This window comes from Hoplias malabaricus, chromosome 15 (genome assembly GCF_029633855.1).
Source record: "Hoplias malabaricus isolate fHopMal1 chromosome 15, fHopMal1.hap1, whole genome shotgun sequence".
In the NCBI taxonomy this organism is placed as follows: domain Eukaryota; kingdom Metazoa; phylum Chordata; class Actinopteri; order Characiformes; family Erythrinidae; genus Hoplias; species Hoplias malabaricus.
In genome coordinates this window covers 18,157,678-18,170,449 of record NC_089814.1, presented here as the reverse complement: position 1 = coordinate 18,170,449, position 12,772 = coordinate 18,157,678, and the positions used below count along the sequence as shown (strand labels likewise).

General features: G+C 38.6%; 1 protein-coding gene across 1 annotated transcript; it reads right to left on the bottom strand.

The window, feature by feature from the left end:
* On the bottom strand, window positions 1-11,751 carry slc23a1 (solute carrier family 23 member 1). Its single transcript, XM_066646279.1, has 14 exons — window positions 11,628-11,751; window positions 10,744-10,905; window positions 9,609-9,766; window positions 7,027-7,115; window positions 6,607-6,674; window positions 5,364-5,545; window positions 4,360-4,480; window positions 3,963-4,119; window positions 3,170-3,317; window positions 2,950-3,055; window positions 1,568-1,697; window positions 817-960; window positions 617-712; window positions 1-374 (listed from the first exon to the last, which is right to left on the bottom strand). Exons 1-14 carry the CDS (start codon window positions 11,706-11,708, stop codon window positions 112-114), a joined length of 1,905 nt encoding a protein of 634 aa, XP_066502376.1. The 5' UTR covers window positions 11,709-11,751; the 3' UTR covers window positions 1-111.
* Between the last annotated feature and the right edge of the window lie 1,021 nt (window positions 11,752-12,772).

Below are 12,772 nucleotides of genomic sequence, written 5' to 3'. Positions count from 1 at the left end.
TAGTGTGCATAATGCAGTAAAAAATACATTAATTAACACAGAAAAATATATTAAATGAAAAGATTTATGAACCACTGAAAGTTTGTTAAATTCAAGCAATAACATACAAATCTATACATTGGTTGTTTTGTTCTCTGGAGTGCTCCTCACCATGCTTTCAGGACTCTTTAAGTCATGTTCCTCACATGAGCTGTTTCTGTGCTGCCATAACCTAAAGCCCTGAAAAGTGGGACAGATGGGCAGGTAGCGCAGAAAGTTAAGCCGCCTTACCAGCTTCATGCCAACAGGGAAGTTATAAGTGTCTGAGTTCACGCCACCCATTACAGAACAATCATCAGCCTTCCACTTCACAAGACCACGCTCTTTTTTTGTCCCTGTATAAAAACATAGAGTATAAGTGGCTTAATGTATTTGTTGCTATATGAAGTCTGTGACCATTCAATCTTTCAAAAAACACATACAGCCTCTATACAACAATGAATAATTAATGTCACAGAAAGAGTTGGGGTTAATGGTTCCGTGTCATTTAAACCATTGTCTATTCACTCTGTGTCCTATAACATTTCATTCATCACTTTATTGTTATTATTATTTATCTCTACAGTACATTATATACCTGGTATGGTGTTGTCCAATATGAATGCTAAGAATCCTCCAACAAACATCTCAGTGGTCAGAAGAACAGTAAGGATTTGGTCCAGCTCAGGTGCACCTGTTTAAATACATACAAAAATATTTGTATGTCACCATGTACAAGAAGTCACTACATGATCTTAGCTAAATAATTAAGTGAGAACTCTTAAATGGCAGACACACCTGTCTGAATGCTTCCTGGATGAGTTTCCAGGTAGTTGGGCAGCATAAGACCAGAGAACATAGAGAAGCCCAGAACGAAAAGGTTCCGTGAAGAGTTCAGATCCACACACTGCAGGTTAGACAAACCCACAGCTGTGATCATACCTGCAGAAAACCACAGGATTCGCCAAATCAAATCTCCACAATCCAAGGACTGAACTGGCCCAAAATAATGTGTATTATTTACACACACACACACACACACACACACACACACACACACACACACATAATTTCTGATCTTATCTGCACCATTCAGTTGAATTTTGCTAGTATAGAAATTGATATTTTCTTTAACAAACGTGCTTTAATTACAACATAACAGTGCCCAAAAATCTTTTTTTAATGTACCACTATTTCACCACTATCCACATTAGTTAAAAACTCAATAGGTTGCTTGACAGTTTTAGACAGAATATGTTATGGCTGTTTGGCTGCTTCTCCCTGGTTCCTATCACCACCACTGTAAATAAAGGAGTCAGTAAATTTCTCTGTCATGCACCAGTTTACACCATATAATATGTAACTTACTACACATTAAAACTAGCTTGATATAAAAAGTTATGACTATTTCAGAAATGACAGTCTTTTCTCTGACACATGTCATAAAAGAAAACACTGTAAACCAATAATCTCGTTGTAAATGACATGTGGTACACTCTGGCTCCATACTGCCTCCTGTTGGACACAGATTATTCATGGAGCCTCTTACCGAACAAGGTGCAGAACATGCCACCCAGCACTGGATCCGGGAGGGAAGCAAACAGAGCTGTAAACTTGCCAATGGTCCCCAGTATGAACATTATGATTGCCCCATACTGCACTACTCGTCTACTGCCCACCTGCACAGGGATGCATCAAATGAATTCAGGTTAATGAAGGTTTGAATGGGCAGCCAAGGACAAAAGCTAAGAGAAGTGGGGGTAACACTTTACAATAAGGGTACATTCATTAACAATACTTGAAGCAGTATTAGGTCAATAGTCTTATTAAACAATAAAGTTCAGTCACAGTTAATCATTAATTAATGACAAAAACATGGTAGTGACTATCGTGAATTAAGTACCCTAAGTGTAAAGTGTCACCAAAGTGGGTTTGAAACTGAAAGGTTGCTGATTTGATACCCTGGCCCTACAGGAAAATGGGGGTTGTTCAGGGACAGGGGCAGTGCATGTTGGGCACTTTCTCCTCCATTAATATCCATGTCTGAAGGGTCCTAAAACCCAGCTTTTCCCTGAGCACCAAGGATGCTTTCTGTAACGTAGGGTGCGTATTTTCACTGTATTTCATCACTAGTTTGTGTGTGTGTGTGTGTGTGTGTGTGTGTGTGTGTGTGTTTGTGTTTTCAATGCTACTGATGGGTTACATGTTAAGTCCCACTACAAATGTTCTGCTGTGTACAATGTGATTAAAGCACATTTTACATTTTGCACATTTGTACTAAATATTTTTGTGTCGCTTTCAGTCTGAACCCACTTATCGTGTATTAAACATCTGCTTTGTTACACATTAGCACACTGGGAGAACAAAGGCCAGCACCCAGTACATGAATGTATTATAGATAAGACCAAAATCTTAAGGAACAACACGTGGATGAGTGTTGTACACACAGTTATAATTTTATATTATCTTTCTCCACTCCAGTAAGACTCTGATAACGTGTCATAATGAGACACCAACCATGCAGCACAAGATATTCACGTTATTGTTAACACAGGAGCCAAAACTTTATAACATCTACCTACATTGCTGGTTCTCCATGAGCTGCCAAAACACCTTGGAGCCCTGAGGCATCAGGGAGTTTACAAGACCTCTAAAGGACATCTGTGGTGTCTAGTACCAACAATATAGCAGCAGACCCATTAATTCCTAAGTTCTTTGAAGTTCTGTGTTCTCGCTCATTGCATAGATGGTTGAATGGATTGAGGGAAAGCACAGACACAGGTATTCTCAGAAGATGCCAAAAACATCAGACTACCTTAACTGCTAAGTTAACCAATGTGTAGATGGTCATAATGTTTTGGCTCATCAGTGTAGCTTATATATACAACAAACCATAAGATTTTCAGTAATGCTCTTAGCATCAGTGCCTACCTTGGTAATGCCAAGCACCCCAATATTAGGACTGGAAGATGTGGAGCCATTTCCTGTGCCCAAAAGGCCTGCAATGATGCAACACACACCTTCTGTGAAGATCCCTCTGTAGGAGCACAGGCAGAATTAGATCGTCAACTAAGAAGAAAATTCACCTACACGATCTGGATATGATAACAAACAGGATTAAGAGTATCATGCCTGTGGTCCTTTCTCTGACCTGTTGATGGCATGAACAGGGGGTGGGGGAGCTCCAGAAAGACGGGCACAGGCGTAGTAATCTCCAATAGACTCCACTATGCCAGCCAGAGTGGCACTGAACATTCCCAGCACGCCAGCTATCGTCACTGTGGGTAGGCCCCACTGACCTGTAAGTGACAACATTAGAAGTGTTAGCATCTAGTTTAATAGGCCTACATCTATACAGCATAATAATCGCTCACCAGTATGTGATAAGCTCGATGTCGACACACAGCTAAAGTTTGGATTCTCCTGGTCACATGACATGTTTCGCTGATTTTGTAACAGCAAACTCACATGCATCTTTTATGTGTTTACTGTACATTTTTGAAAGTCTATTTGCTGAATTTAATATTGGCTTGTGCTAAAACAAGACAAGTTCATATTTTGTGTTTTTCCTCCCAGTTCAATTTGGCAAAGAACCAGAATTTGTAAAATAACACTGGCAAGAAACTGAGTCACTTATATTTGTTCCCTGTAGTGGATCTGTTATTTTTCACTGAGAAAATCCGAGTCATATTATGTTTAGTGTTCCTGTTTCTGCATTGATTATATGCTATAAACATGTCCTTCCTTGTTCACTTCTTTGCTTGATTCTGAACAGTTATGTAATATTGTCCCTGTTTAACCAGGATAGAAAAAAATAAATAAATGAACCCAATTATTATTACTTTATGACTTTGTCTTGTAAGTCTTGTCTATTAACTTCAGTAGAGCTACATGTCATGTGTTTATGAATATGTGTTGAGACACAGGAAAGAAAGTGAAATTACAGGGATAGGGCATGCGGAACCACGGAGCCTGGAACATGATCTCTCCCCTGGCATCAGTTCGAGCCTTGTAGCCGTACTTCTTTGGGTCATTGGGCAGCACGTCCGTCAATGTCAGAATATAACACACAAACCACACCAACATGATAGCCATGATGATCTGCCAGAAACCGGACAAGAGAGATACTGAACATTTCAATCAGCCTGCACATCAATGACGCATTCGAGGTGAAGGTGAACTTGGCTGCTTGTCTGCGGATATGTGTTTAATAGCAACCTGATATGAGTATGATAAAGTTCTTGCATCTGTTTATTTATACCACTTTATAGCTTCAGTGCAGCTGGCTCAGGGTGAACAAATAAACACACATGGATGAAATGTTGCTAAGCTGGATCATACCGGAAACATCCTGAATATCTGGAAGCGAGTGGTGTGACAGCCTTTCTGTCTGGAATAAAACGGAAAGGGGAAGGCCCAGTTCCTAAGATACTGAGCGAAGAGCACAATGAAGAATATACACCTAGAGAAACAAAGCACAAACACACACACACACACACACATGCACGCACGCACGCACACGCACACACACACACAAACACAGATGGACTCATGAAAAATTCATAATCACCCATGAGAAAACAACAGGACTGACATTTTAGATGGATAACTCCACTGTCACTCAAAGAGATGCTTCCACAGAAAGAAACTCACAAACAAATACTATTTAAAATACACTGATGTGTTGTACATTTCTGCATAATTCAGTCTGTAGGATGTAAACCAACTCATGGAGTTTTGAAATGAAATGATACATTGTAGTTACTGAAAGGAATAGGGTCTCAATCTCTACAACACAAATATAGTCAATTTATTTACCATTTAAACTAAGCACAAGCCCTAGGCTGTCTTTTTTAAGGTAACTCAGGTAGTAATACTAAAGTGGTAATTCTAAAATGAGGACTATATTTCCTCCATCCAATATAATAACATAATAACTGAGGACTGAGTGTCATATTTGTAACCTAGAAGCATTAAACATGTCAGCAACCTTTTTCATCACCATCTATGTGAACAATTCTAAGTAGGTAGATTTGTCGAGATAAACGCATTTTGAATTACTGAACACAACATAAAGTCTGAATTATAAACAAAAAGTCAGATGCACCCTACTAAGCAGTAAATGTACTTCAAATCAGTGACTAAATGAGAACTTTAATCCCCCCGCCCCACTCCACCTTTGCTGTTTATTCTATCAAAAACTATACTACATATTATATACTTAGGCAAATTATATACACTATTCATTATCCATAACATTTCGAGTGTGTTGCTGTAAAAGCATTTGTAGAAGAGTTTAATTTATTATTATTAAAAAGAGTTGAATTATGGCTGTATATTCTTACAGCAGGGAGAGACCCCAGTGACTGCCTGCTCTATCTCCTGCAGTCTGGAAGACAGACAGGCCAATGAGGGACACAGTGGGAGTGACGGTTAGAGGTCCGATGGAGTTGAGAAGAAGCCCAGGGAGTCCCACCAGCCCAATGACTACCTCTACCAGACTGGACAAAATAATAGCCCCCTGAATCTGTAGACAACAGACAATAGGAAACAGTAAGTGATTGATGCAAAGCATTGAAGAGTGCTCCCTGTAGAGCATTTAGTTAGTGAGTAAGTAAATCACAAAGCCAGTTTCATGCTGTTTGCATCTTAAAAAAGAAAGAAAGAAAAAGGCATTCCAAACCATCCATATAAGGTATTGTCAGTATAATGACAATATATACGGACATTCCCTTTATAGGAAATAACAGAAATAAAATTCAGTGTGTCTAAATGTACATGTTTAGGTGTCTGCGTTTGCGTGCATGCGTGAGACATTGTGGGTGTATGGGTGTATGCATGTGAGCTTGTATGTATACTATTTATGTATGTGGAGCTATGTGTAATTGTAGGTGCATCTATGTATGTGCATGTGTGTATGTATATAAGTGTACAAGCTAGTAGTTCCATGCATGTGTACTTTATTTGATTTTCTAAAGTATTACTCATTATTTTCACAATTATAGTGAACACAGACTATCTAAGGTTTATGTTAAATTATATGATTTATAAGTGAGGTTACGTAGGAAGGTGGCAAATGTGAATATATATATCCCTCAGGTTGTAGTGATTAAATGCATGAACAAATAGACCTGAAAGGACATACATAAATGTTTACCTGATTAGACTGCACTTTGTATGTATATTTTTGATCTGTGTTTAATGAAACATGGTCAAAACAAAAATTTAAAAATAGTTTAACAGAAATGTTGTTCATGTGTATAGGATAATGTGGAATCGTCAATTTAATTGTGTATTTGCCAAATACAGAAAAGGTTTTTATGAAACATTGTTTTTGTTTATTTGGGCTGTGATTATGCTAAATTTCCTTTTAAAGACATATAAAATGTAAGCACATTCGTATATGCCTTAAATGTGCAAACCTGCAGTAAGTGCCCACAAATCAAAAATAACAAGACCATGGTGGATGTTGCTGACACCACATACAATTGTTTCTCAAGAAAAGTGGGATTTTTGAATGGCAGTGTTTCTTGTGCATAAATATTTGGAGCAGGCTTTTAAGAGTAACGTGATTAATGGGTCGTGTACTTCTCTAATCCGGGGATACCAGATATGGGTGGTGTTGAGAGGAAGTGTCCAGTCTCCATAAATCTCCTCTGCAAAACACAATGCCAGCATGTAAGGCTAAGCTCACAGGCATGTAGAACCGCACAGAATTTTAAACAGAGGAACAGTGTCTGCCCTTAGCAATGCAGGGCAATTCTATCCAAAAACAGGGGAAAAAACTTAGCTCCAAATTGGGAACTTTAAAAGAGAAAGCAGAACTCTTCTGTATTTCTAAAATAAGTTAATATAAAGATACTTTTCTATAGGTCATTTAGGAACATATTATTCATTCATTCATTATACATTTTCATGAATACATATGTTTAAATGAGGTAGAAAAATGTAAATAAAATAAAGTGGGATACATGATAATTTGTGGACAGCAACAAAATAGTAAAATACCATCTGAGGGACATTTCCACCTCTCCAGTTTTAGAATGGCCTGTGCAGGGACAAGGAAGGCAAAAGCACTGGCTTGGAACAGGGGTAACCTGGATATAACACAAAAACACATTAATAATAGACAACAGCTCATCTTTCAGCACATTAGGGACTTCGTTTACAAGAAGGCGCTTTTGCTATGTCAGGAACTTCAGGAGCTTTGACACCAGATAACACACTGTAACCATGTTCTACAGATCATTAATCAAGAGTGGTCTCACATGTAGCACTGTCTTGTCACGGACATGACTTGGTCAAACAGAAAACCAGACTGTTACGTGCCCTAAGTCCAGAACAGTGTACAATACAGGGCTCAAGTCTTATACATACATGAAATAAGTTTAAAAGAGTTAATCTCAAGTGTCTGCAATCCAGCGTTTAGATAATATTGTCACTGGCCAAAAAAGTACAAATAAAAATTTGATCTCCAAGATACTAATTATATACGGAAAGGAAAAAAACTTTCAGTGGAAGTCAGTGCAAGAAGATTTTATTCCACATCAATTTGGAGCATTTCTATTGGTCCAGTCATTATGTAATTTTCACACAGAGTGAACAACAGCTGCTGGGTTCAAATAATGTAGCAAACTAAAAATAGACAGAAATGAAGATGCATGTTTTACTTTGGAGAGTGATGATATGTGAATGCTCATGTGAATTCTAAAACACTTGATGATAATTTTATTTCTGATGACAGCACAGACTCATTCAGTTTTAAAAGTGGAATTTGTGCCATTCCTTCATTATAGAAATCTTCAGATATCTACATCCAGGGATTTTTAAGCTTATTTTGATTTCTAAACAATGATACAGATGCATCTCAATAAATTAGAACATTATCAAAAAGTTTCAGTAATTTAAGTGAAACGCATATATTATATAGATTCATTACAAACAGAGTGATCTATTTCAAGCTTTTATTTCTTATAATGCTGATACATAATAATCGACACAGAACACCTGCAAAGGTTTCCTAAGCCTTTAAAATGGCCCCTTATTCTGGTCCAGTAGGCTACACAATCATGGGGAACACTGCTGACTTGACAGATGTCCAGAAGGCAGTCATTGAAACCCTTCTGCTGTATCCAAGCACATTAATGGATCATTGAGTGGAAGGAAAAAGTGTGGTAGAAAAAGGTACACAAGCAACAGGGATAACAACAGCCTTGAAAGGGTTGTCAAGAAAAGGCCATTAAGAAATTTGGGGGGAGTTTAAGAGCCACCACACACAGACGTGTCCGGGACATTGGCTACAACAGTCACATTCCTTGTGTCAAGCCACTCATGACCCACAGACAACACCAGAAGAGTCTTACCAGGGCCAAGGAGAAACAGGACTGGACTCTTTTCTTAGTGTCCAACATGTTGTTTTCAGATTAACGTAAATTTTGCATTTCATTTGGAAATCAAGGTCCCAGAGTCTGGAGGAAGAGTGGAGAGGCACACAATCCATGCTGCTTGAGTCTAGTGTGAAGTTTCCACAATCAGTGATGGTTTGGGGAGCCATGTCACCTGCTGGTGTTGGTCCACTGTTATATCAAGTCCAAAGTGAGCGCAGCCGTCTACCAGGGAATTTTAGAGCACTTCATGTTTCCCTCTGCCGACAAGCTTTATGGAGATGCGGATTTCATTTTCCAGTAGGACTTGGGACCTGTCCACACTGACAAAAGTACCAATACCTGATTTAATAACCACAGTATCACTGTGCTTGATTGACCAGCACACTCACCTAACCTAAACCCCATAGGGGTATTGTCAAGAGAAAGATGAGAGACACCAGGTCCACCAATGCAGACAAGCTGAAGGCCGCTATCAAAGCAGCCTGGGCTTCCATAACACCTCAGCAGTGCGACAGACTGATCACCTCCAAGCCACACCACATCGATGCAGTAATTCATGCAAAAGAAGCCCCAACCAAGCATTGAGTGCATATACTCTACATACTCTTCAGTAGGCCAACATTTTTGTATTAAAAATAATTTTCAAAATTGGTCTAATATAATATTCTAATTTTCTGAGATAATGACTTTCGGGTTTTAATTGGCTTTCGGGTTTTAATTTGTATAATATATGAGTTTCACTTTTTGAATTGACATACTGAAATAACTGAACCTTTTGATGATATTCTAATTTATTGAGATTCACCTATATATGACATATACTGATTATACAAGGTTTTATTTATTTATTTATTTATTTTTGGCCTCAATCGATCTTTCCTCATGAAGGACTAGACTCTTCTTTAGTGCTTGAAGTGGTACTGTTTTTAAAATAAAGCTAAAAATCTATCAGTATATTAGTTAGTCATTAGATATATTAGTCACTTTTCAAAGTGAATCTATATATGTATATTTCCAGTTCTACCTCATAAGCAGAACTCCACCACCTATCACACTCAGTGCCATCAACATTGGGATGGTGAGGACAAGCATATGCTTACTACGTTACACATGACATCAGCCCCTGCTTCTTTTCACAATGTATTCTGGTTCTGTTCAATCAGAATACACACAGCCTATTGTAACAACCTCTAACCTACTCACCTCACTCCAAACGTGGTCTGTATGAGAGTGGTGATGCCCACACACGTGAAAATTGTCCCAACTAATTGGCTCACAGTGTATTGGTCCCGCCCCACACACATGGCATCGGCCAATAGGAAAGGCACTGCAATGGTCCCGCTGAAGCACGTCAGGTAGTGCTGGAGAGAAAAAGACAGAATACTACACACACGTTTGCTGAATGGTAATCGTTTACAGGTTAAATAAAGTCACAATCCTTTAGAAAAAGAGCGTATAGATAATGTTTTATAACCCAAAGCTTTAAAATGCTGGGCATCAATACGATTTTACAAATAGAACTGCAAAGAAATATAGTGCAATTACACAACCGGCCATTACATTAAACATAACCACCAGCCTAATATTGGGTAAGTCCATTTTCTGCCACCAAACCAGCTCTGACACTTCCATGAATGGACTCCAGGTGACCTCTACAAAACCTCTGGAGTTATCCTGTGCTATCTGTCCCCAATATAGTAGCAGCAGATCCTTAATGTTCTGTAAGTTGTGAGTTGAACTCAATCGTGTTCCACACGCCACTCCTGAACTATTTTTGCATTGTATGTTGGGCACATTATTCTATTGAAGAAGATATTGCATATAGGGAATACTGTGGTCTGCAACAATGTTTAGGTAGGTGGCACATTTCAAATAAACATCCAAATACCTGGATCATTTTGTCATTTATTAATTATTGCATTACCGGGACACTCCACAAGATCTGCTTGTTTGGAGATGCACCAATCCAGTCATCTAGCCATCACAAACTGGCCCTAATCAAAGTTGATTTTTGCCCATTTTCCTTGCTTTCAATACTTTATCTTCAACAAGAACTGACCTTTCCCTTGTTGCTTTATATAACTCATCCATTTACAGATGCCACTGTAAAAAGACAGTCAATGATATTCACTTAACCTCATAACCTGTCAGTAGTTTTAATGTTCCCAAATCAAATACTAAGCGTGTCAACCCCAGTAATACAGGGGTTAACATCTTAGTATTTTAATAACTTTTTACTTCATAGTAAATTTTGGGTGTAAAATGCTGTGTGATGTCAGAGGTCCAAAGCCCTGATACACCCAGTGAAGGCAAATAAAACTGCCTATGTTCATTTTACCTGCAGGCCAAGCAGCACACATAAGTACCAAGGTGGTACATCCTCGATTCTGTAGATCATATCAAAGCAAGGGGGTTGATGGTGGGCTCCTGTAGGGGTTATGGACCCTTCAGTGGGAAGCTCCTGTACCTCTGCCTGTATGACCCCATCTAGAGGTGAAAACTGGAGAGGACAGCAAACTCACTCAAGCAGATACAGCTATCCATCAAGGTTTCACTTTATATTGAGTTTTCACTAAATAATTAACTGTTCTGAGTTAGACTGTAATGAGAAGAAGACTCTTTCACATTCTACACAGTGTGAAAAATGGTTGTGATCAGAGAGTGGCCACTAGCTAAAAACATTCCATCTAATAATTAATTAGGTACTATATTATGTAAGTAACTGTCAAAATCTTTTGGGGGAAAAAAACAAGTTTTGTGCTGACATTTATAGGGTTATGGTTGCATTATACTGTGCAAAGGTCAGAGAACAGCATTTTTATCTTTTTATACCAAATGTAATGCAATTTTTTTTTAAATAAATGTGGCATGATCATTTTCCTTGCTGTTTAAAATAAACAAACAAACAAATTGAAACCTTGCAAAATGTAATTACATTATAAATAAGTTCCAGCAGAGATGGCTATTGAAAACATTACTTCTTAATAGTGATATCAGAACCAGTAAACAAACAAACAAAAAAAAGAAAGCACCCAAACTAACGACAAGAACATGAAGATCTGAAAACTTCCACTACATTTCAATGCATTTTGTTAGATGCCTGCCCATGCAGACAGTAGAACTATTCTTCTGACAAACTTTTCACAGTAAACCTGCCTCTCCAGCATTATTGATTATCTTCTCAGAGAAACTCTCTCTAATTTATTTATTTATTTATTTTACCTCAGGCTCAGCTGCTGTGTCTGAGCGCTTCAGTGGCCCTTCAGAGATGCTGGATGTAAGTGTGGGCTCTGTAGGCCCCATGTTGTCGACTAGCAGAAGCAGCAACCACAGCAACCACGTGCCTCTCTTTCCCTGGTTGGCTGCAGGAAGCGAGCTTTATAGAGTAGGGAGAGAGACTAGATTAGACTAGGTTAATAATCTGCCCCTGGTTGGACTTTACTCACCAGTGCTCGTCAGCCCGCTGCATTCTAAGGGAGTGGAAAAAAATGACACCAAGCACCAGGGAGATCCTTCAGGATCAAGGAACTAGAAAAACAGGCTGAGTGGCAATACATGTAAGGATTTGTTATATGCTAAAATGCCATTCTATCTGTGACAATGACTGGCTTATCATAAAGTGTTGAATAAGTTTTCATAAGCATGATCAACTGCTCATTTACAGCAAAATCTTGGGCAACTACCGTAACAAGTAAAGGGTGGAACCTAGAAAAACAAAGAAAACAATAATGCATCTGAGACATGTGAAAGCAATGTGGGAGAGCAGTCTTTCAGAGAAGTCATACAGATTAGTTTTAAAAGAATAGCTATAAGTAACAGTAATCATTATAACCCATGACCTACTGACAGTTAAACTTCGTTGCATCATTTTCACATTTTCCACACCCACATTAACAGACCTGTGCACATGTGATGAAGGTTTTGTTAATTTGCCACAAAAGGAATGGGTGAAGGTTCCCACCATTTGTCCTGGAGTACACGTGATCACATACTATCTTCTTACTTTGTCAGATCAAGGCTCAGAAAGTGTAGCTGAAGAGCTAGCTAAAATGTACTCAGCTGCAACTAAATAACTGAAGTTCTACAAGTCTCCTGCCATAAAATGTGAGTATTCTTACAGCCAGTAGGTGGCTATCTCTACTAAGATTTAACCCTGGAGGCCTCCCTGAGTGCAGACCAGCAGAAACCAGTGTGACTCAGGGTGATTACAATCAAAGGGAGTTCAAACCACTAAGAAGGCTGGAACTAAGGTAATTACAGTGTAAGAGAATTTGCCGTGCAGTTTAAAGGGGGAAAAAAACAACACACGGAGCGTCCCACAGGGTGGGATAGATTAGAGATGACCTCACTATATTACAAAACGTTAA

Coding starts and splice junctions, on each gene's coding strand:
- slc23a1 (XM_066646279.1), bottom strand. CDS start 11,708: ATGGGGCCTACAGAGCCCACACTTACATCCAGCATCTCTGAAGGGCCA. Junction 4,120..4,359: donor AGATATTCAGGATGTTTCCG/GTATGATCCAGC, acceptor GGTTTCTGGCAG/ATCATCATGGCTATCATGTT. Junction 375..616: donor ATTGGACAACACCATACCAG/GTATATAATGTA, acceptor GTTTTTATACAG/GGACAAAAAAAGAGCGTGGT.